At 58.8% G+C, this 23731-nt stretch overlaps 3 protein-coding genes and 1 non-coding gene across 22 annotated transcripts in view; 1 reads left to right on the top strand and 3 right to left on the bottom strand.

Annotated features, from left to right (window-relative positions):
* Window positions 1-1146: 1146 nt before the first annotated feature.
* Window positions 1147-6490, bottom strand: PEX16 (peroxisomal biogenesis factor 16). Of its 2 annotated transcripts, XM_075545833.1 has the most exons (11): window positions 5960-6474; window positions 5719-5754; window positions 4944-5020; window positions 4520-4653; window positions 4310-4410; window positions 3680-3760; window positions 3446-3598; window positions 3268-3340; window positions 2913-3032; window positions 1695-1759; window positions 1147-1306 (listed from the first exon to the last, which is right to left on the bottom strand). In XM_075545833.1, the coding sequence occupies exons 1-11, from the start codon at window positions 6069-6071 to the stop codon at window positions 1248-1250; spliced, it is 1011 nt and encodes a 336-aa protein (XP_075401948.1). In that variant the 5' UTR covers window positions 6072-6474; the 3' UTR covers window positions 1147-1247. The 2 variants fall into 2 exon arrangements, with proteins under 2 accessions (XP_075401948.1, XP_075401947.1); XM_075545832.1 differs by having other exon boundaries at window positions 3446-3760; window positions 5960-6490.
* Window positions 6491-7375: 885 nt separating this feature from the next.
* On the bottom strand, window positions 7376-7491 carry LOC142447443 (U5 spliceosomal RNA). The gene has a single exon (XR_012784145.1). It is a non-coding gene; the product is annotated as a U5 spliceosomal RNA (small nuclear RNA).
* Window positions 7492-13784: 6293 nt separating this feature from the next.
* LARGE2 (LARGE xylosyl- and glucuronyltransferase 2) lies at window positions 13785-18831 on the top strand. The gene is made up of 13 exons (XM_075545831.1): window positions 13785-14267; window positions 14564-14646; window positions 14916-15039; window positions 15186-15357; window positions 15464-15568; window positions 15963-16075; window positions 16149-16274; window positions 16376-16531; window positions 16615-16775; window positions 17107-17385; window positions 17610-17759; window positions 17852-18047; window positions 18180-18831. The coding sequence occupies exons 1-13, from the start codon at window positions 13983-13985 to the stop codon at window positions 18387-18389; spliced, it is 2160 nt and encodes a 719-aa protein (XP_075401946.1). The 5' UTR covers window positions 13785-13982; the 3' UTR covers window positions 18390-18831.
* Window positions 18832-21778: 2947 nt separating this feature from the next.
* PHF21A (PHD finger protein 21A) overlaps window positions 21779-23731 on the bottom strand; it is a 204878-nt gene continuing 202925 nt past the window's right edge. For all 18 annotated transcript variants that reach the window (XM_075545830.1, XM_075545829.1, XM_075545816.1 and 15 more), the window contains one exon: window positions 21779-23417. In XM_075545830.1, the coding sequence (XP_075401945.1) occupies window positions 23160-23417 (258 nt within the window). In that variant the 3' untranslated portion in view covers window positions 21779-23159. The remainder of the gene's footprint in view (window positions 23418-23731) is intronic.

The raw sequence follows: 23731 nt of genomic DNA, 5'->3' as shown, positions 1-23731 counted from the left end.
CAGAGAACCCAGGTGTCCAAGCTCTGCTGCATCCCAAGCCCTTCGCCCTGGACTCCTTTCCCTAGCCACTGTCAGACCACAGCCAGTGAGGGTCCCACTGCCTGAGCTACCTCCTCTCCCCACCTAGCTGCCATTGCCTGTCAGCCCACAGCGCCACTACCAGTGCACCCTCCTCCCCAGTCACACCCCCAAACTCCAGCCAGGCCAGCTATTCATTCTACGGGGCACTCCCCCACACAGCATCTTCCTCTGCCTGACACCCTGGGCGACAGCCCTGCCCCAGTATGTAGTGGCCCATCACTCAGGCTCATAGGGCAGGCATCTACCCATGCCGCCTCCGTTCATCAGTGACAGCACTTGGCACCCAATGAGGGGTCTGCCTCCTCAGTCCTGCCAGGAGGGCCAGCACATTCATTGGCAGCCATGTCAGGGCAGGGAGGGTGGCTCTCCACAGCCCTCAGGATTGAAGCCCCACCCACCTCTGGTTAGAAGCTCCATGGGGGGGGGGGGCAGTGTGGGAAGGTGAGTGGGACCCCGTCTAGGTGCCTCCCACCTCCCCAACAGCTTGTCCTGTGGCTTAAGGCAGAGGTGACCACCCCACTGTGAATAAGCTGCAGGGTGAGGGAGCCGCCAGCTCACACCATGACTGCCCCCACTGGCTCTCCCCAAGTGCCACTCAGGCTTCTGGCCCCTCCCATCAGCCCCAGGGCTGGGCTGTCCTTTCAGGGGAGAAGAGTCTGCTCTCCCCTAAGGGCGAGGTGCGTGCGGGCATCAGGGCTTAGGTTGGTGAGTGCAGAAACAGGTCTGGACTGGGGCTGGTGGGGTGGGGGGCAGCTGGGTGCTGTTAGCCCACTGCCCAGGCACAGGCTGGTTCGTTTGTGGAGGGAACCGGGGAGGGCGCAGTGTGCCCTGCAGCTGCTGAGACAAGTGCTCCACTTCCTAGGCCCCTGGGGTCCTGAGTGTTGAACGCCTTCTGGAAGCTAAAGGAGCCCGGCTCCCAGTCCTGTTGTGGTCTCGACGCAGTGGCCTTGTGGGCTGCAGGGCACCATGCTGGAGGGCATACGCTGGTAGAGATCAGGGCTGCTCACAGAGCCTAGCCAGAGCTGAGTGCCCTGCATGTGGGCACAGAGAGGCCGCATGCCTGGGCATGGCCAGAGTCAGTTTTATTGGAGACCAGGGGTTGAGCCACTCTGGTCCACAGCAGCCCATGCCGCCCTGCCCTCCCGGCACCCCACCCAGGGCATCTGTCAGCCCCAGTTGTAGAAGTAAATTTTCTGCCAGGTGGGCAAGTAGTCCATGAGCGGCCCTGCAACGAGAGAGGCGGGTGGATGCAGGGCTGCAGCACTGCCCGCCCAGGCAGCTGCTCCATGGAGGTGCTTGCAAGCCACCACCCGTATGTGGGGCCTCTGCCCCATTTACAGGCAGTGCCCTCAGTGTTGTGGGTCCTCAGAGCAGACTGGAAGGCCCTTTCCCGGCAGACAACCCATCACCCACAGCCATGGCCTCACAGCTTCTCAGGACACCAGGGTGGGAAGGCTTGAACCCCATTCTCTGAACACCGTTCCCACCACAGCAGCCCACCTCCAGCCACCCCATCCGTGCCCAAGGACTGCTACCCCACCCAAAGAGGCAGGAAGACAGGCCCGCCCCCCACCCCCCACCCCCCAGAACTGCCCAGCCTGCCCTACACTTACTCGTGACCAGGCCAATGCCAGGGACATGATCTGCCAGCAGCTGGAGCAGGAAGAGGATCCTGGCCCTGGAGGAAGGATCCCGGACTGGTGGGTCTGAGTCCCTGACCACTGACTAGAGGCTGTGGGCTAGAACAGCCACCCATCTCCGCCCCAGCCCCAGCCCGGGCTGCTCTTCTCAGGGCGTCCCCTCAGATGTCCCTCCCACCGCGGTCTCCTGGGGCCCGCCCTCTCTTGCTTAGACCACAGCAGCACACCTTCCCAGGGCCTGCCCGGAGGAGCAATGCTACACAGCCTGGACACTGCCCGAGGGACGCCCCAGTCTGGCAGGGGTCAACGATGTGAGCGTCCTGGGCTTTGCTGCTAACAGAAGGTTGGGGGTTCAAGGCAACTCGGCTGTTAGGTGGGAGGAGGCCCTGGTGGCTGCTTCCATGAGGATGTCAGCCCAGGGGAACCACGTGGACAGTCCACTGTCACATGCGGTCATGGTGAGGCCAAGTCAACTTGATGGCCCCCACAGCACTGACAACAATAGTAAAGAAGGTTTCAGAATGCTTCCTGATGCTTCACAGAGAACACAGGTCAGGTAGCCATGGCTTCCCCACTGTCATGAGTTGATGCCAGTACATAGTGACCGACACAGGGCCCCAGAGGTTGTACATCTCTACGGGAGCAGGCAGTCTCATCTTTCTCCAAGGAGCGGGCTGTGCACTTTAAACTGCTGACTATGTCATTAGCAGCCCAGCGCCTAATCCACAGCACCACCAGGGTAAATGCATCTCCAGGTACCAGACCAGTCCCTTTTACGCAAGGGCTTTGTCTCACAATCCCAGCCACTGTGCAGGGCCCCCTCTGTGGATGTCTGGTCTTGGGGAGGCCCCCAGGAGACCTGCACCCTTCTCCCCTCTTGGTCATTCACGTGTCAGGCTGGGGGGCGGGGTGGTACTCAGCACAGCCAGGACAGGCCAGTGAGAACATGGATTTAGGGTGCGGGTCTGCCACTGGCCTGGTGAATGGTTTTGGTGAGGGGACCGACCTCTCTGAGCCTCAACTGCCTCCTCTGAGAGTCGGGCAAAGTCAAACTAGTTGGTGGCAGAGGTGAGATGGGGCTAGGGGATGCAGAGGACCAGCGCCACCACCCTCCCTGTTGGTGGGCCCACGCCTGTCCAGCAGCCCTCTGTGCATGTTCAGGGGGGCAAGAAGGCTGGTGCTCCCACTCACTCGGAAAAGCGGTCGTAGAAGGGCGAGCGCAGCAGGTAATAGAGCAGTAGGATAGTACGGCGTCGCAGCTCCAGCCGCTCCCTCCGCGTCAGGCCCCTCCGGTCGCTCAGGAGGCTCAGGCTGAAGGTGGGGATAGACATGGTCAGGGCAGAAGCCACCTGACAAGGGCCAGCCCCAGCCAAGCTCCCCAGGGTAGAGCAGGCAAGGGTGGCCCAATCCAGCCCCATCTATGGGCCCCAGCCCTGGAGGGGCATGAAATCACCCTTCGCTTTGACATGATCAAGATAACAGGACAGATGCAAGGGTCCTGGAGATGCAGAGGAGGGAGGATGGCACTGAGCAGGCCCCAGCTCACCTGGTGACGTCCATTGCACCAGACAGGAGCCAGGGTGCCCATGACCGCTGGCCCCAGAGGCCCAGGCTGAGCACTGACAGCCACAGCGTCAAGGAGGTCTCCAGCACACCTGGTGGCTGGCCCCCCTCCCCAGCCCACCACCGCCTGCAGCCCCCAGGGAGGCCTGCACCAAGGATACAGTGCAGCAGGGGCCGGGCAATGTACAGAGACTCTGCCAGGGTCTCCTGCAGCCCCAGGGGCGTGGGCAAGGCGCTCAGCTCCTGCTGCTGCTGCAGCTGCTGCCTCTCCCGCTGCTGGGGGGCACCCCAGTGCCTGGAGTGCAGGGACGGGGCTACGACAAGAGAGTTGTGTGTGAGGCGGCGTCCGGCAGGGCTGGGGAGCCGTCCCTCATCCCAGGCTGGGCTGCACTCACTGTTCTGGAGAGTCCGCACCACCCGGCTAGACCGCTTCCCCACGTAGGGCTGCTCTTGGCTGCCAGGGCTGGGCTCACCATCTAACAGGGATGCACAGAAGCCACTGTCAGAGGGACATGAGCGCAGGGAGCCTGCAGAGAACACAGGTACTGTGCTCCCTGGCTCAGCCGGAGCGGAAGAACTTGTACTAGGCAGCTGGCGGGGCTCAGCACAGGACTGTCCACAGGAGAGCGATCTACAGCCCGCCTGGCCCTCCCTGGTCCGGCCCTTGGTAGCTGGCATCTATGAGCACCCAGAACTGGCCAGAGACTGTACACCCTAGGAAATGGAGCAGGGCATATGGCATCCAGCCCGAGCGGGGGCAAGGTCCTTTCAAGGCCACAAGAAGGGCTCAGAGGTACAATGGTTTGAAGGGAGACTGGCTGGACCCCCCTCTCCTGCCCACGCTCTGTCCGCTCTAGCTGCTACCCACAGAATGACCTCTGACCTCTGACATCCCAAGTCCAGCTCCGACCCTAACCTCTGTTGTCCCTTTCTGTACAATATGGGGCAGGGTGTGACTACAGTCACGGTATACCTACCGAGAACTTCACACCAACCCCCACCCCCCAAGTGAGGTAGAGGCTTACCCTGGGGCCGCGCCTGGCTATCCCTGTCCAGAGGGACGATGGGGGGTGAGGTCTGGAGACCAGCCTTGAACCACATCAGCAGAAACATCCGAAGCACAGCCCTAGGGGAGGGAGCGTGGGGAGTGGGCAGGGCACCCTGCTGAGCACCAGCTGTAGTGGACACCAAGTCCCCCCCTCCAATACTCTCCCCCACCCCCCATCCCGACCTACTTGGCCAGCTGGATGAGGGCGATGACGAGCCAGCGGCCCACTTCGCCCCACACCTTGGCGGCTCCCATCTCCATGAACACCTCTACACACTCCAGCACGCTCAGCCATGTCAGCAGCTTCTGCTGGGACAGCGACTGCAAGGGACCCAGGCCAGGGGCTCAGGGTCTCCCCAGGGTCCAGGGTCTTCCCCTTGGGGGCTCCTCTGGACTGTCCCTTGGACTGTCCCTCTTCCCAAGGCTAAGTTCAAATACCCAGTCCAGACTGGTGGCCTGGAGCTCACTCTCCTCATTCAAACCGGGCCCAAAGACACTTGTCCACGTGTCACCCAATGAGCCGAGCCGGTGTGGGGCTCTTTAGGCTCAGGTGGGCATGCTCCGTTGTAAGATCCCCCCCCCAGGGGGTGCGACCCTGGCGGGGTCCTCACCACTGGCAGCTTTTTCCGCAGCTCTTTCCGGAGGATGCCGTCGTTGAGCAGCACAAGCAGGTTGGAGGCGGAGTACACTGAGGGGCGGAGCGTGGCTCTGAGCGGATCGCTCGGCAGCCGCCCCTGTCACCCTCACCCCAGAGCTGCAGTGGTGGCTCACCTATTACCTGTGCTTGGCCACCCACAGACTATGTGGACACCAACCTGCCTCTCCATCCGCCTCCTGGGAGCCCTCCCACATGGGGCCAGGAGTGAGTGGACCTCAGGGTTGTGCTGACTACTGCCCTGCAGGGCAGCCCGGGTCATCCAGGGCCCGGAACCGCCCACTGGGTGGCCGCACCTCCCAGCCTTTGCTGCCCCTTGAGCCTGTCCCTGAAATTCGATTCCCTCCCTCCCTTCTTTCAAAGCCAGTTCATTCTCTGGGGGCCTTCACTCCCAGGGCGCGCTGGGCAAACACACAGGGCAGTCTTTACAGTCTGGGCTCCTGCAATTGGAGAGATCTGGGTTGGAGGACTGGTTCCCAACCTCACTCTTCTGCTTGCACCGGTCGGCACCCACCTGGGTGCACACTGGGGAAGATTAACCGGGTAAAGGCAAGGAAGGTGCGGCTGGGGGTGACCACTCAGTCCAGGTGCACAGGCCAGTCCACACCATGGAGACACCGAGGGCCCAGGGCAGGGGGTGCGGACCTTCGTCCAATTCAGGCTGAAGTACCGACAGCCCAGGCCCGAGCCAAGTCAGCCATTCACTCCACCCACCCCAGGGGCCGGCTCACCCAGCTCCGACAGCTCATGAGAATCGGCGAAGCGACCTGGGGAGAAGGCACGAAGAAGTGGTTTAGCGGGCGTCTTACCCTGTTGACTTGAGGTCCCTAGATGACCCTTCCCAGCGCCCGACGGGATCCTAGAAAGGGCCTCCCAAGTACAGCCGTCACCACTACGACTTTGCAGAGGAAGACGGTGGGGAGGGTCAGAGGTCGGGGCCCTGAAGGTATGGGTCAAAGGTCAGAGTGGCACCTGCCAGCAAGTAACTGAGGCCCCGCACAGCCGTCTCCAGCTGGGCCGTGGCGGCAGGGTGACGAGTCACATACTCCTGGTAACGGAGGCTCAGGAGCCGCAACTTCTCCATCCTGCCCACCGGACTGACAGACCACAGACCGACACAAGACTGCCGGCGGAGCCCAGCTTCCTGCGCCCTCCTTCCTGCTTCCGGTCCTAGGCCCGCCTCTCCGTTGCTTAACTTCCGCGGGGCCGGAGGATGGTGACGCGAAGAGCCATTGAATTTCTCTTCATCCCATCTTCCACTTCAGCAGTGTCTAGTGACTGCGGGCCTAGCCCCGCCCTCCCTGCGCCATCAAGTCATTGGGTAGCATCCTCGCCGCCCCGACAGCCAACGCCGTCTGCACCTGGCTCTTCCGCCTTCCGGGTTGGCTGCCCTTGCGCACGCGCAGTTGCGGCTCCGAAAAGCACAGGCGACAGGCTGAGCAGTCCATTCTAGAGAAGAGGCCAAGAACCCGGAATCTTTTCAATCGAACGCCGAGAGGCTCGATCGGGAAGGCCGGCTTTTTTTAAAGGGCTGGAAGGAGCCTCCGCAGACTTGGAGAGAGCGCAAATGTCTCAGGCAGTCAGACTGTCTCGGCGGACTTGGCCAGGTGCCTCGCCTCCCGTCCCCACCAGAGATGGTGCTGGGGACCCAGGCCGCGAGGGGCCCGGCTGCCACGCTCAGCCTCGACGGTGCTGCGGCCCCGTCCCTCGCACGCACTGGGCTCCCAAGGTCGCGCACCTGCACTGCCACCGCCGCAGAGCAAACCCTGGCGCGGCCCCCCGCTCTTGTCGCTGGGTGACCTTGGGTGGGACTTTCCCCTGTCTGCCGGGCCTCGGGTTTTCCCGACTATAACATGGTTTGCGGACCGACTTGGTCCTTCAATTCAGGATCCATCTCAAAGTACTTTACGGCCCCCAGAGGCTCCGCCTGGTCCTCAGCCGCGCCCCCGGGACCGGCAGCCTGGGAATTCCTTTCCTAAGGGGACACCCTCCTTGGAAGGGGCGGTGGCTGGAAAGCGACGGGCTGAGTAGGGGCGGCCGCGAGGCGGCGGCCGGTGATTGGCTGCGAGAAGGGGGCGGGGCCCTTCGGGGTCGCGCCCGCAGGCTGGGCGGACATTGTTGCATAGAATCCTGCGCCCCCAAACGCCCCGTTGGCGCTGGGTTGGAACGCTTGGCTGCCAAACGTAGGGCTGCCCGTAGGAGAAAGATACGGCAGGTTGCTTCCTTACAGACAACGTTGGAACCCCTGCGGGCAGTTTCTATTCTGCCGTTAGTAGGTGCCAGCGAGTCGGTTCTGACCCATAGCGACCCTGTGCACAACAGAAGGAGACACTGCACGGCCCTGCGCCTGAGCCCATCGATGCAGCTACTGTGTCGATTCTTTTTCTTCTCTTGTTTACACAAGACCTCAAGAAGTTGGATGAAAGACTCCTATTTGTTTCCCTCTATGCAAATGTTTAGTAAAAGGCAAAAGATTTATACGATTTGAAGAGAAACCAGAGTATCGTTTTTTTTTTTAAATCATTTTACTTGGGGCTCTTACAGCTTTTATCATAATCCATCCATTGTATCAAGCACATTTGTACATATGTTGCCACAATCATTTTCTTTTCTTTTTTCATGGAATACTATTTTTATTTGAAAGGATGACTGACAAACAATTATGGTTATGCAGATTGGGTATTTTGCAGACATTTTTACCCAAAAGCAAAGCACTTGATTGGCACTTTGAGACATCTGACAGTATTTGTTGCCAGTGATGATAACTTAAGCTTTCAAGTGAAAATTAAAATATTGTAAAATTATTTTTCGCTACCGTAAGGTTGACAGTGAATTGATACTTATAGGAATTTTCTGATGAAATCAATGGAAGGGATGTTTTATTTTTTTATTTTTAAAATCATTTTGGGGGGCTCGTACAACTCTTATCACCATCCATCCATCCATCCATGTGTCAAGCACATTTGTACATTTGTTGCCATCATCATTCTCAAAACATTTTCTTTCTACTTGAGCCCTTGGTATCAGCTCATTTACTCCCCCTCACTCCCCCACCCTCCTTCCCTCATGAACCCTTGATAATTTATAAATTATTATTATTTTGTCATGTCTTATACTAACCGCTACCTCCCTTCACCCACTTTTCTGTTGTCTGTCCCCCTGGGAAGGGGGACATTGTGATCGACTCCCCCATCCCTCCCCACACCTGGTATGCTCCAAAGCCTTCCTCTTTGTCACGGCCTTTCCACTTTACCAACACGATGTCCTTCTCCAGGGACTGGCCTCTCCTGACAATATGTCCAAAGCGTGTGAAGCGAAGCCTTGCCATCCTCACCTCAAAGGAGCCTGTGTTCTTCCAGGTGGGAACCGTTCACTGATGAAGCGTTCATCCCCTCTTCTAGACAGTAACTTTCCCCACAGAAGGAAAGGCCTGAAGGAAAACCCGTGGAGACTGGAATGTCGGTCTGGCCACAAAATAGACATTGTAAGGTATACACTTTATCTCACTCAAAAACTCGCTGCCAGCCAGCCAGCTCTGACCCACAGCGACCCTGCAGGACAGGGTAGACCAGACTGTGACTCTTCCAGCGCAGCAGCTGATGGCTGGGAACGGTCACCCTCGCGTTAGCCACCCAGTGCATAACCACCAGGCCACCCTGGCTCCTGTATCCTTTCAGCCTTACCCACCCTGCCGGCCCCCAACCCCCTCCGTTTATTGTGCTGCACTAGCGGGGGAGTTACAGCCGTGAAGCCCTCCACCTGCCAAGGGCTTCGGGAGAGACAGGTCTGGGAGAGCTGAGGGGATGGGCATGGGCACCCACGAGGCAAGCCGGCAACTGGGATCGGGCCCTGCTCACAGGGCATTCAGAGAGGGCCTCTTTTTCCCTTCCTCCCTGCAGTTAAGTTACAAAAAACCTGTTTCCCTGAACCTCACGATGGCCACGCCTCCACCCTCTACAGCGTCCAGAGTGGACTGGGGTAGAGGGAGGCATCTCTGACCCGCCTTGGCCCGGACTGTGCACACGCTGAAGGGGAGATAGAGAAGCAGCTCCGGGCAGAATCTACCCCTGCTGTCAGAGGGCACTGGGCCCAAATTTGGCTGCCTGAATTTCCTCTCCAGATCCCAAGTGTGATCAAATAAAACCCAGGCACAGAGTGGCGGTGTGTGCAGGAGGTGCCCAGGGCGCCCTCTCCCTGCTGGAGCCCTGCCTGGGCTGGAAGGGTCTGGGCAAGGTGTGCCAGATTTTCCCTCCTTCTGCGTGCTCAGAGCCACAGGGGAAGAGAGAGACAAGTCTAACAAGGACAGAGGGGAACACTGAGGCCCCAGAGGGGAGTGGATAGTCTTACGGCTGGCAGTCTCTGGAAGAGTTGGTCTCAAACTCAGTCCCATGCCTGGAGGGTCAGCACCCTTTCATCTGCCTGTCTGTCTCTGTTCGCATCTGCACCCACCGCCCCCCAACAACTTGTTGCAGATCCAGCAGGTGCCTCCACACCCTGGTTTCCCTTGAGTGGCAAGGTGGAGGGCAAGCTACTGCCAGCATCTCCCTCCAAGCCTAAGGTGACCAGATTTTAACATTGGTAAAGCGGGACACCATTGACCGGGGGTGACGGTGGGGGGGTTCTTGATGAAAAATTTGGTCTATATGGAGCAACAAAAATTTTCATAGAACACAAAAGTAGTAATGTAATACATATTTTTAACTTCAACACAAGTACAATTTACAAATATAATACATTAAAATTATGTATAGTATTATTCTATTATTTGGCATATTTCTCATTTGAATTTTTTTAGTAGTTTGCTGTCGTTGTTTAAAAGGTCATGAAAAATTTCACAAGAATTTGTTAAATGATATTTCACACATAAATGGCTTTCAAAGTCACAACACTTAATTGTGATTTTTCTGAAGTCCACACTTTATTTACTGTAGAAAAAGCGCTTTCAGTCACAGCATTAGTTCCTGGCAAGGACAGCGTGTATTCCACAATTTTTAGTGCATATATTGTATGGAACATGGTTTATTTCAAAATGATGAAATATTTCTAACCATGTGTTCTCTATAGTAATTTTTGCTGATGCCCAAGATTTAACTTTTTACTTATCAATATATTTTTAATAATGATACCTCATTAAAAAGATTATTTTCAGAAATATTACTATATGGGAAATTTTGAGTAATATGATCGAATGATTTTTGCACATCATTCCAATTAAGTTCTTGTTTTAATGTAACCCAATGAAAATGTTCAATATCATGGCAAGGTACCATCCACTCTTCAAAATAATCTATGCAGTTACTATAGAAAATTTTAAAGTGATTCATGATATCTTCACGATTTATTGCACCTTGTTCTTCTAGCTGGTTTATACTATTACGGATAATTAATGGAAGAAAATTATTTTCTAACCGATCTTGACACTGAACTTTTAAATTATTAACTTCATTTGCTACTTCGATTACTGAAATTTTGTCACCTTCAATAAGTTTTATAGCATTTTGAAAAAGAGCTGCTTGATTGTGTACCAACTCTAGCCAAATTTTTGAAGATTCTTTTTCAAAAAACTCTTCTAAAATTCTAGGACATTTATCCTGTGATAGAAAATAGGATTTCAAAGGATCGTATATTTTCAAAATTCTTTCGACAGCTGGCAAAAGAGCTAACCAGCACGTCTTACTGTATCCAAGTAGCTTCTGATATTCGACTTCTGCAGTTTCACATTATTCTTTAAGCATTTCAGCACGTAGAGTGTATATATAGAAATAAGACTATATTTGAATAACAACATTTTCCACATCTACGGGCAACAAATCAGCAGCTGTTTGAATGGCGTTACGTGTTATGTAGATTCCCTTCCCGTTCTCCTGCCGTTCCCTAGCTTGTTGTGCATTCTTTCCAAAAATCGGGACTTTTTAAAAACGCCGCGGGACACAGGACAAATTGTTAAAAATCCGGATTATCCCGCCCAAAGCGGGATGTCTGATCACCTTATCCAAGCCCCTCCCGCATACTGAAAGCTTATCCTGGGCCAGGCCCTCACTGTGTTCCCAGCTTGCCCCCCTCACATGGAACACTCCCAGTCTCTGTCCAGGGTCTGGGGGAGGGAATCCCCTCAGAGTGGTTCTCAACCTTCCTCATGCCTCGACCATAAAATGATTTCCCCCCATAAAATATTTCCAACCATAACATTATTTTCCTTGCTACTTCATCACTGTCATTTTGCTACTGTTATGAATCCGGCGACCCTTGTGAAAGGGTCGTTTGACCCCCCCCAGGGTCGCGACCCACAGGTTGAGAACCACCCCGCTGCAGGCTGGAGATGAGGATGGGGTGGGGTGGGGGCAGCAGGGAGAGGAGGCTAGAGGTTCAAAGCTCCACTGCCTGTGTGACCCTCACAGCCCCATCTCACAGTCCCTGACACACACAGAGCCACCCTGTTTCCATAGCGACCATTCCCCCTGGCCTCCAGAAGCCCAAGCAGGACCCCACGAAGGCCCCTTTCTCCCAGAGAAAGGCCTCCGGGCCTCCGGGAGATGACTGGGGGGTCAGCCTAGGTTGTTCACTTATAGCCTCTTTTACAGCCTGAGGTTAGACTCTGCGGCCGCCCAGGACATTTATCCGGCCCGCCGGGTGTTTTTGCCCATTTGATTTTTTTTACTTCAAAACAAGATATGTGCAGGGTGCATAGGAATTTATTCATAGTTTTCTTTAGACTACAGTCCGGCCCTCCAACGGGTCTGAGGGACAGTGAACTGGCCCTCTGTTTAAAAGGTTTGAGGACCCCTGGTTTAGAGGAAAGGCTGGTGACCAGTCTGGTTTCAAGCCCCCCACCCCAGGCCTACCCAAGTCTGGGGACAGCCACCCATTCCCATCAGGCGCATTTCCTGAGCACTCAGTGCACCACCCAAGAGACAGTCCTTGTCCCTACCCTCACCCCACCCACACCTCCCTCCAGTGCAGCTTAATTCTTGGAACCAGCCCGGCAATAAACAGTTACTAATTCAGATGGTGATACACTGATGTGGAGGAAAGGACCCCAAGGGAGAGAGACATAGGAAGTCACCAGTTCCCGCCAAAGCCCTCTGGGTATGCAATCCTGGCCGAAGGTGAGTCAAAGGCAAGTCCCAGGTCTAGAAACTCTTAAGGAGGAGCGGGAACAGGAGGCCTGCAGAAGGCTGGCCTTGTGGAGGGAGGGCAGGGCCAAAGAGAGCTTGTTGGTCGTCCTCAAGACCCAAGCCCCTGCCATCAAGTAGATTCCACCTCTTAGTAAGTGACTGTACAGGACTTCTGGAGGCTCCTGCGGGTTTCCAAAGCAGAACTCTTGAGGCCGTTTGGAATACTGACCTTCCGGGGAAGCAGCCCGCTGCACCCCACCACCACGGGGCCCTTCTCGGGAATCCCGTGCCGCTGTCACAGACAGGCCACACGCGGGGAGCTTTCACAAACAGAAACTTATTTTCTCGCGCTTTAGGAGGCTGAACCCAGGGTGCCGGTTCGAGAAGGCTTTTTCTAACTGCTCTGGGCTTATTCCTTGGCAAGCTTCCTAGGACTTGGGAGTCTCCCCCTAGCCCCCCTCTGCCAACCTCTCTGCCCCAATTCACTCTTTTAACAGCACCAAGGTTTCAAACACTGACCCTAACAAACCTCTCCCCAGATGGGTTGGCCCCACAGGTGCCTCTATAACGCCGTCCGTCATCCAGTCGATACCTGCGTATACAGCACAGGGTAGAACCGCACCTGGGACTTCCTGAGACGGTACCTCTTGTTGGGAGTGGAAAGTTCCAGCTTCCTCCCCAGGAGCAGTTGGGGCTGGTGGTTTCGAACTGACGATCTGTCGGTTAATAGCCCAGTGCGAACCCGCTACACCTGGGAGGGGGGGTTCCTTCTGCACCAGTATAGGGTTTAAGATTAGCGGCACATATCTGAGGGGACACAAGTCAATCCTCATAGGAGGGGATGGCCTGCGACAGCCAGGACCCGAGTGTCCTTGTCACTTTCAGGGATTAACTGAGGAGTGGAGGGTCCAACCCTTGGCCCAGGGCCGGCACGGAGCTGGCGATCACTGTTCTCCTTCCAGTTCACGGTCCAGAGCGCCCAGCAGCCAGAGGTGACGCTGGGGCCAGCTGCAGGTGCGAGGGGAGGGCCGGGACAGAGACCCGGGCAGTCCCTGTCGGGCCGCCCACGGATGGGAGGCCCCAGGTCCGTTCTGAGCCGGGAGGCGACCTTCACCGCTGCTTCACAAGGTCGCTTTGTGCAGGCCGGGCCACCTGGGCTCGGTGGGGGGGGCTCCACTCCAGGTGTAGGGCGGCTCCAGGGCAAGTCTGGGCCAGCCCCGCCCCCTGTGCTCCAAGCAGGTGCTCAGGACCCCCGAGGCCCGCATTCCAGCCCATCCCCCTGCTCCCCCGCACCCCTCCAAGCCCGCCGCGCTCGCCCGGCCCTTTGATCCCAGGCTGGGATCAGGGGGCCCTCCGTCAGCGGCGGGGTTAGGGGAGAAGACCGGGCCCCAGAGCCGGGATGGGGGGTGGGTGAGCCCGAGCGCAGGTAACGGGGCCCGGGACTTGCTGCAGCCACCTCCCCAGCATGAGTGGGCGTCTCACCCCGGAAAGGGGCTGCCCGGGTCCCCTCCAGAAGAGGGGAGTGGCCGGCAACCCGCAGGGCCAGGGCCAGGCCTCCCGGGTCTCCCCGCCCCTGCGGGCTGGGCCCCGCGAGGTGAAACCTGAGCCCAGGTCGGGGGCGGGGCCGGCTCCCAGGGACGGGGCGGGCCCGCATCGCGGGACCCCTGCTCGCACCTCGCGGGACTCGCGGAGGGACCGCTGGGCCAGTCGGCCGCAGGAGCAGGTGAGGGTGGCGAGGCGGCGCGGAGGCGAGGACGGGCGGCCGTCGGGCCCCGCCGCTCAGGGCTGGCCCCCAGCTTTCCCCGCCGGCTCCCGAGGGCCCGTGCTGGAGCCCGCAGCCCGGGGGGGGCGCACCCCGCCGAGCCCCCTTGTGGGCGGCCATGCTGCCCCGAGGGCGCCCCCGGGCGCTGGGGGCCGCCGCGCTGCTGCTGCTGCTGCTGCTGCTCGGCTTCTACCAGCTTGGCCCGGACCTGGACTGTGAGCGTTCCGCGCGGGGAGGGCGAGTGGGGGGGCGGGCGGGGACCAGGGCCCTGACCTGTCCGCTGATGCCACGTGTCCCCCCAGACGGGCGACTGCGAGGGCCTGCTGTGCTAGACGGAGCCCTGCCGTGGGACCACAACCGCTCGGCCTGTGTCCCACTGCGGTCGCTGCTGCCCAAGTGCGAGGTAGGTGCGGCCCGCGCGCTCCTGGTGGGTGGCAGGAGCCCCTAGGGGCGCCCTGAGCCCGGCCAGCTGGATATACTAACACCTGGCATCAGCTGGAACCAGCCAGCTGGAGGAGCCTCAGGTTTTCACCTGGCCAGCCCCCGGCCTCAGTTTACTATTTGTGAAATGGTCTCCTGCTTCTTCCCTGGCTCCTTGCAGTGGGGCTACTGTAACCCTAAGCCAAGCTGGTCACCTAGGGGTCCCCACCGTGTACTAGGGGCAGGGGACCAATGCTGGCCTCGGTGTCCCCTCTCCAGCTTTTGCATGTGGCCATCGTATGTGCAGGCTATAACTCCAGCCGGGATGTGGTCACCCTGGTCAAATCCCTACTCTTCTACAGGTATGGCTTGGTGTCTGTGGGGGAAGTGGGGGTGCAGCCTGGTGTCTGGGGATGGGGAGGCAGGGGGTGGAGGGGAAGAGGCACAGTGTCTTAGGCAAGCGTCTGTGTCTGGGAGGCGCAGTTTTCCCCTCGGTGACAGGAGGACAGTGGGGGTGGGACTGTGTGCAGGGGGCATGGGCCAGCTCTGCAGACTTGCCCCCCCCGGGGGGGGGAGGCTGCTCTGGGCTGTTCTACTGGGCCCTCAAGACTTCCTCCCTCGCTCCTCCAAGGAGGAACCCCCTGCACCTCCACTTGGTGACGGACGCGGTGGCCAGGAACATCCTGGAGACACTCTTCCACACATGGATGGTACCTGCCATTCGAGTCAGCTTCTACAATGCTGATGAGTTCCAGGCAGGTCCCTGAGCCTTCTCCCTGCCTCCTGAAGGGTCTTTCCTGCACCTGGCCGTCCTCCCTAGGCAGTCACCCTTGGGGATGCCCCTCCCTCTACTGCATCCCGGGGCCCTCAATCCCACACCTCTGCCAACCTTACCCTGCAGTCCCAGGTCTCCTGGATCCCCAACACCCACTACTCCGGCCTCTATGGGCTCTTGAAACTAGTGCTGCCCGGTGCCCTGCCCTCTGACCTGGCCCGGGTCATTGTCCTCGACACAGACGTCACCTTCGCTTCTGACATCGCGGAGCTCTGGGCATTTTTTGCTCACTTTTCTGGTGAGAGGCCTGGACCCTCCCCCTACCCTGGCCTGCCTGGCCCGGAGCACTCAGCCATGGTCCCGCGGCAGCTTCGGGCAGCACTTCTCACGCCCTCCCCTCCTAGACAAGCAGATGATTGGTCTTGTGGAGAACCAGAGTGACTGGTACCTGGGCAACCTCTGGAAGAACCATAGGCCCTGGCCCGCCTTGGGCCGGGGGTTTAACACAGGTGAGGGCAGTGGCGGGGAGTAGGTGGGAGGGTGGGCTGCTGGTCCTTGGCCCTGGAGGCTAGGCAGGGTGCAGCGTGGTAGGAGACTATGTGGAAAGAACACTGAATGGATAGCTAAAACCAGTGCCAACCACATGGCCGCAGACCTCTCTGCCCAGTGGCTTAGGGCCCCTGAGCCTCTGCTTCCCTTAGCTACTGACTAACTGGGGATCACTGAGCGCAAGACGATGGCTGGGGAGAGGCTCCCCTCTCCCTCGGGAAGACTGATACTTTACAGAAGTAGTACAGCTCCATCTGCAAGGTTAGACAATGCCAGTCAGTGGTCAGTGACCAAATGGGCATTTCAGAGGTCTCCGTGGCTCCCGGCCCCCGTGACCCCCTCTCTCGGCTGTAGGCGTCATCCTCCTGAGACTAGACCGGCTTCGGCAGGCTGGCTGGGAGCAGATGTGGAAGGCAACTGCGAGGAGAGTGCTCCTCACCCTGTCGGCCACCTCTTTGGCTGACCAGGTCTGCGGGAAGTAACCCTTGGGAGGGTGGGGGCAGGCCTGGGGCCCAATGTGTGACAGCTGTCCCTGCCCAGGACATCTTCAATGCTGTCCTCAAGGATCACCCGGGGCTGGTGCTGCTGCTGCCCTGCACCTGGAACGTGCAGCTGTCTGACCACACGCTGGCTGAGCACTGCTACTCTGAGGCGTCAGACCTGAAGGTGGGGGGCGGGGAGGGGGAAGGTGGGGGGTGGGAAGGGAGAAGCCCCCACCCCCCTCCACCTTCTCATGGACAACCACCATCCTCTCCCCTCCATCTCAGGTGATCCACTGGAACTCACCAAAGAAGTTCCGGGTGAAAAACAAGCATGTGGAATTTTTCCGCAACCTCCACTTGACCTTCCTGGAGTACGACGGGAACCTGCTGCGCAGAGAACTGTTTGGGTGCCCAAGCCAGCCCCCACCTCAGGCTGAGCAGGTAAGGAAGAGCCCCCTCCCCTTCCCCCTGCTCCAGCAGGCCCTAGCCGCCTCGGGGCACATGCCTGCCTGCCCCTCTCCCAGCTACAGCTCGCCCTGGCACAGCTAGATGAGGACGCAGCCTGCTTTGAGTTCCAGCAGCAGCGGCTCACTGTGGCCCGCGTGCACCTCACCTTCCTGCCTTTTGAGCTGCCACCGCCCAGGCGCCACGACATCACCCTGGTGGCCCAGCTCTCCATGGACCGGTGAGGGCACACAGCATGGGCTGCTAGGGAACGCGAGCTCCCCTCTAAGCCTGTCCCTCAAGGGGTCCCAGGAGCTGGAGACAGACACATGGGCTGCAAGGCCACTCATGCTCAGAAGTGCACGTGTGTTGGGAGCCAGGGGCTGTGGGCCAAGCTTAAGGGCTCTGGCCCCGAGTCTTACCTGTAGGACGCTGTACCCATCTGGCGGGGTAGTAGGGAAGACCCAGCTTTCTCCGCAGGTGGTCAGGAGCCGCCTGGGGGTCCGCAGGAACCATGGGAGCTGGGGGAGGGTTGCTAGCCTTCCCTGGGCTGACCAGCTCCTGGGCCCCAGGTTGCAGATGCTGGAAGTCCTGTGCAGCCACTGGCCTGGCCCCATGAGCCTGGCCCTATATCTGACCGACGCCGAGGCCCAGCAGTTCCTGCGCTTTGTGGAGGGCTCGCCGGTGCTCTCGGTGCGGCGCAACGTGGCCTACCACTTGGTGTACCGGGAGGGGCCCCTCTACCCAGTCAACCATCTGCGCAACGTGGCCTTGGCCCAGGCCCTCACGTCCCACGTCTTCCTCAGTGACATCGACTTCCTGCCGGCCTACTCCCTCTATGACTACCTCAGGTGGGGAGAAGGTGTCAAGAGGGGGTGTAAGCACTTTCTTGGGGCTGCCTTGGGAGGGTTGGGGGGCATTGGGGCCTGTCTCACTGGGCACCTCTGCTTGGGGCCCTGGGGTGAGACGAGGCAAGCCTCCCCAGGGAAGGGCTCCAGAGCAAGTCAAGGCGGAGCTAGGGTGCCCAGCACTGGAGGGGGTCCCCCTCGTGTTCACGGATGCCGCCTCCTCCCAGGGCCTCCCTTGAGCAGCTGGAGCTGGGGAGCCGGCGGAAGGCGGCCCTGGTGGTGCCGGCCTTCGAGAGCCTGCACTACCGCCTCCGCTTCCCTGCTTCCAAGGCCGAGCTGCTGGCCCTGCTGGACGCCGGCGCTCTCTTCACCTTCAGGTAGGGGCACCGGGCCCTGCTGGCATGCATCCCAGCTTCCCACATGTCCCCCCTTCCCGCCCTCCAGCTCCCCACCCTGTCCTGTGCTGCAGGTACGACGTGTGGCCCCAGGGTCATGCGCCCACGGACTACGCCCGCTGGAGGGAGGCGCAGGCCCCGTACCCAGTGCAGTGGGCAGCGGACTATGAGCCCTACGTGGTGCTGCCGCGTGACTGTCCCCGCTACGATGCTCGCTTTGTGGGCTTTGGCTGGAACAAGGTGGCCCACATCCTGGAGCTGGACGCTCAGGTAAGGGTTCCCTTCCGCGCCTCCAGGGACACGAAGCTGCGCGGCACCCGCGCGACAGTCACTCTTGTAGGGCGCTGGGGTGGGGGCTCTCCAGCACAGTCGGGCCTGTCCCCCTGCCGCCCCGCCCCGCAGGAATATGAGTTCTTGGTCCTGCCGGAAGCGTTTACCATTCACATGCCCCACGCGCCCAGCCTGGACATCTCCCGCTTCCGCTCCAACCCGGCCTACCGCGACTGCCTGCGGGCCCTGAAGGAGGAATTCCACCAGGACCTGTCCCGCCGCTATGGGGCCTCCGCCCTCAAGTACCTCACTGCCCTGAAGCAGCCCGGGGGTGTCTTGTGATCCCCCGGGGCTGCGCTTGCCTGGCTCAGCTGCACCACTGCATGCCGGGAGCTGCCCCTGCCCCTCCCAAGGACATTGCTATTAAGTTATTTACGGTCTCCATGGGGAGGGCTGGGGCAGGGGTATCTGTGGTGGGGCCTGAGGTCCACCCATGCTGCTACTCCCCCATTGGGGTCCAGCCTCCCCCTGCCCCAGCGGGTTTGGGGCTGGTTCCCCGTCCCAACAACCTATAGCTTTTTCATAATTAATGTTTGTAAAAACCCCTTGTATGCCCGTGTCTCTTGGTTTGGGGGCGCGGACTTCTCCGGAAGCCTTGTGCAGCTGCAGTCACGGGAGGGGCAGCAGTGTGGGGGCCAAAGAGGACGGAGGCCACCCACCCCTGCCCTCCCCTGCCCCAAACCCAACACCATGAGGCCAACAGACTTTATTTGGCTTTATTTAGTAAAATGTTAAAATAAATAAATACAAATTGATCAGCTGCTCTGTACCCCTCCCGCCCCCTCAAAACAAAAACCAAACAAACAAAAACAAAAACTTTGAAGCACAAAACTCCAAATACAAGTTCTACCAAGACTGAAATCACAAAGGGCATGGACAAGAGACAGGGTTGGGGCTGGCTAACCTCGGGCCCGCCCCGTCCTGCCCTGCCTGACCGCAGCTGGCCCTGGGCGCGGGAGGACAGGGCTCCAAGGCTGCTGTGCGGGAGGATGGCGTCCCCAGGGAGGGTCGCCTGCTGGGTGGGTGCAGAATGCCTCTGTGAGTCTTGCCCACCCTGGACAAGGGCTAGATTTACGAGTTCTCAGTCTGGCTCTCCAGAGGTGGTACCCTCCGCTTGTCCCCATCACTTAGCTGGTGGGAGGGCCAAGGAGGGATCTTCACAGGGGTTCCCCCCCTAACTTCCTCCTGAGAGAGGACAGGCTCTAAGTCAGGTGAGGAGGGGGCTCCCGTTTCTTGCAGTGTGCCCAGCTGAGGGGCATGGGGAGGCCCCATCAGATGCTTACCCAGACCTGAACTGCCTCATCCACCATCAACCACAGAACCTGGAAACCCAGGGCTTCAAAATCCTGCCCCACTGGGCTCATGACCCCGAGAGCGAGCCCTTGCCTCCTCAATTAAGCCCTTTGGACAGAAACCAAGACCACACTCTGAAAGGAAGCAAAGGGAAAGACGAGAGTGCCAGCAGACTGGGGCAAGGGGTGTGCCCCCCTCCCCTGGCTGTGGAGGGCCCGCACAGGGCCTACGCATCCACCACCACGGCCTGTGAGCTCTCGCTAAGAACAAGAGGGAGACGCAGGTGGAGGGAGGGCCAAGAAAGGGGGGGGGGCACTCGAAGCCCTGTGCAGGGGAGGCGGTACAGCCGGCAGATGTGCCTGGCAGGAAGAGGATCAGAAGAGGTGAGCTCGGCTGAGGCGAGACAAGACTGTGCAGGCTGCACACGCGCAAGGGCCTGCAGGCGGCAAGAGTGATGAGATGAGGATGGCATGACCTCACTGCCTCCAGGGCCTGGCGCCTGACCCGCTGTGTGCACGAGGGCTCCTAGTCAACGCCCTGTGGGCACCCTTCCCCATCTCCCAAGCCTTCTGGTCTCAGATGGGCACCGGCGGTACCAGACAGTTCTGACCCCTGGCGACCCCATGTGCACAGACGGTGTCTGAACAAAGGCTGTGCCCTTGGAGAAGCCAGGCCTGGCTTCTGGATGTATTTAGACTGCCCTCCTTTTTGGCTGGTTGTCAGTCTGCGCTGCCAGCGGGGGCTTCCCCAGAGGTACCTGAAAGAGCAGCTACATCCTGGGCTTTGAGAAAGCAGCAGCAGGGTGGAGGAGGCTGGAGGCGACCTGAGTGAACTCAGTGGGTATGTGTGTGTGTGTATGGGGGGGGGGGTTGTGGTGGCAGGGAGGGGAAGGAGGGTCGCAGCTGGGCCTGGGTGGGCAGTGAAGGAGCAGGACACGGAGCATGCCACCTTGTCTTTGCAGCCTGGAGATAGAAATAGGAATGCAGAATGGAGGACTTGGGGCGGGGGCAGGGCTGCACCTTGTACTCTGTGTCAGCTGAGTCGGAAAATCCCAGCTCAGCACTTGAAGGAGACTCCCCCCACCCCCACCCCCAGCCCAGTCAGGGGCCAGGCCGGACTCTGACTGCTCATGGCAGCAGTCAGCGCCTAGTCAGCCTAGCCCTGCCAGAGACCCCAAAAGCAGAAAGGGAGCAGAAAGGCCTCTGGTGACAGCTATCCAATGTCTTCCAGGAAAAGATGGAGCCTGCGGAGCAACCCTTGGCTGACGGGCCCAGACAAGCCCACGGGAGCCTGAGAAGCTGCACCCAATATGCTTCCAACTTCTCCTCCAGCTAGCCCAGGCAGACACCCCCGCCCCCCACGCGCCTGGCTTCTGATGGAGAGGGGGTCCCTCTATTTAAGTTGGCAGCTAGGGCCAGGCTCAGAGGCCTGTGCAGTTGAACTCCTAACTCTCATGCCATCCCAGGAGGGACAGGACTGATGAGACCTGTTTCCCTCCAGGAACAGCCTTTTCCTGTTGTGTTTGCTTTCAGGATCCATCTAGGCCTCTCTGGGCCTAACTAGGTGGGGGGAGAAGTGAATGGGACCCTAGACTCTGTCATGCTGAGATGGGGGTGGGGGAGTAGGTTTGGGGTGCAGAGCCTCTGCTTCCCGTCAGCCAGGGGCACGAGATGGGCAGCCACCCAACCCAAGCTACTGCCTGCCCACAAGGCAAGATGCTTCCAGAACCCAGTTCTTCTCATGAAGGAAGGCGGTTGCCACAAGCCAAGCCAAGGCTAGCAGAGAGATAGGGCGCAGGGTCCCCCCCCTCCCAGAAGCTGCCAGTGGGAGGACTGGAGTGGAGCCCAGGAGCCAGCGGGCAAAGAACATGGCTGGAGATTCCGACCTCTCTTCAAAGGTTAAGAGCCATCAAGACCACCCTTGAGCTGAGACACACCTGGTCCCCAGGAGACAACTCTCCCTCCTCTGTTCCTTCTAAGCACCAAGGGCATGGCCCTCCCCTCCCCTCCCCTCGCCCAGGTGTACAGGCACCCTGGTCACCGTCCCCCAGGCGCTCACAATGCTGGTGGCTGGAAGGCGGAGAACAGCACCAAAGAAGAGATCTTAGGAGGCACCAGCCTGTGCTGGAGCGGCCACTGGGTGGGCTCCGACACCCCCCTCGCACTGGGGTTCCAGAACCAGGGGTGGGGGTGGGGTGGGGCACTGACAAGATCCCTGCACCAAGAAGAGAGGCAGACTCTTCTGAGGGGGGAAGGGGCCTGCAGCCCATCTCTAGGACAGAAACCATGGAGACTAGTCCACCAGTCTTGAGACACAAACACAGCAAAATGTCACCATGATCAGCAGGTTCTGTGCTAAAAAATTATAACTACGCAGCGTTTTCTCCAGTTCTGACACCTTTTTAATAGAAATCACTGTTTTTAGGAAACAAATAGCACTTTTGTAATTTTTTTACAATGTTTCTTACCTTGATCTTAATTTAAGTAACACTAGGAAGACCTCAATATCTTTTATTTTCCTTTTTAATTTAAAAAAAAGTTGTTGTTTTCCCCCAGATACAAAGATTTTGCCCTTGCATAAAAAAACAGTGCCCCAGACGAGGACACAGGACTCACAAAGACTCACTGGACCTCACTGACACTAGTTCCTACTCTACCATGCAGGGTCTCAGCCCCTCAGCGGGGCTGGCTGGCAGCCGGGAAACAGCCCGCTAGTCCGTACTTTAGTGTTTGTTACCCCAAACAAACAAAAGGAAAATGAACAACAAAATAAAAATGTCTAAAAGAAAAAAAGTGGGGGTGTAGAACGAAACCAGAGGGAAAAGAAAACATCTCCATTCAGGCCACACACACCGGGGGCGCGGCTTCGCCCGCTCGAGATCTCTCCTTATAAATATAGAAAGGGGCGGAGCTTGTGTTCCAGCCAAAGCACTGGCCCTCCTCCTCCTCCTCCTCCCCGCTGGGCCAGGGCAGCCCGCTTTGCAGGTTCTCTGGGCGGCTGCGTGCCCACCCCGCCACCAGAGGAGGGAAGGGGCTGAGGCGGGCGCTAGGCTTCGGGCGCGGGGGCACCCGCGGTGGGGGCAGCGGGCGGCGAGCTCTGGGAGAAGACCTAGTGGCCACCCTTGGGGTGCACCTCTGGTCGCACTCGGCCCCCCCCACCTCCAGACAATATTAAATACTGCTTATGTGATATACTCTCCCGCCCCAGCCCCTCCCACCCACCCCTCCCCTTCCCTCTTCTGGGCACCGGTCGGTGAGATTTCGGCTTCTTCTTTTTGGTTTTATCATAGTGAACGTTTAGAAACAGGAAAGCCCACGCGCTCTTTGGACTTGTCTTCTCTACCTCAACCGACGGCTCGGCAAACAGGGTCTGAAACCTGCCCCCCACCCCTGGGCCCGGCCCGCCCCCCGCCCAAGGTAACCAAAGCAAACCCGTTGTGGCTGTGGAGGCTGCTGCAGGCACACACTGGTGTATAATCGAGAGAGTAAGTATATTATTTCACTTGGCATGGTGCTGGCACAGAACCTCCAGCTGGCACTATTTCATGTAACATGGTCCAATCTTTGCATGTACACACAGAATAAGAAGGATCAATTGGCAAACTGGTGCCTCCTGGCACAAGCATCTTCTCTCTCTCTCTGGAACCAAAGAACCAAAAGCATCCTGTACTTTCCAGAAGAAGTCTGGCTTCCCTTCTCTAGTCGTCAGCATCTGGCTCCTCTGGCCGCCGGGATCCCGCGGCGTCTCCCTGCGGGGCTGTTATTTAGTCTCCTCCCCGGGGTTACAGTTCACTGTGCAGCTCTGGGAGGAGGGCGAGGGGGCCGGCGTGGAGGTGGCGGCGTTGGCAGGGGGGGTGCAGTCCGGGCCATTGGCGATGGCCCCCACAGTGGCCTCAGAGTCTACGGGTCTGGAGAGGTCGATGCCGTGGATGAGGCGGATCAGCTGCTTTACCTTCTCCAGGGAGCCGTGCATTTCCTTCTGCCTGGCCAGGATGGTATTCTTCATTTCCATGCATTTCTATGGCAAAAGTGGGGGGGGGCACTCTAGCACGCACTGCTTCCCAGCAGGTCTGGCAGCCCGGGGAGGGGTGGGGATTAGATGGGTGCTGTTGTCTCCCTCCTGGTGCAGGACCCCCTGCTAGCAATGCACAGCCCACACCAATGCAAGGAGGGGTGGCCCGGTCAAGGGGACAGTTCAAAGCCAGCTCCACCAGGTACCAGCCAGGACTCAGAATGCTCATAACCCACTGTGCTAGTACAGAATGAAGGGCAGTTTGGGCAGGTTTCCCTGTGCTTCTCCCTGCTACAAGGGCCCTTCAGGATTGGCCTGAG

Source organism: Tenrec ecaudatus, chromosome 4 (assembly GCF_050624435.1).
Source record: "Tenrec ecaudatus isolate mTenEca1 chromosome 4, mTenEca1.hap1, whole genome shotgun sequence".
Classification (NCBI taxonomy): domain Eukaryota; kingdom Metazoa; phylum Chordata; class Mammalia; order Afrosoricida; family Tenrecidae; genus Tenrec; species Tenrec ecaudatus.
Note: the sequence above shows the minus strand (reverse complement) of the source record. Positions and strands in the feature narration are given on the sequence as shown.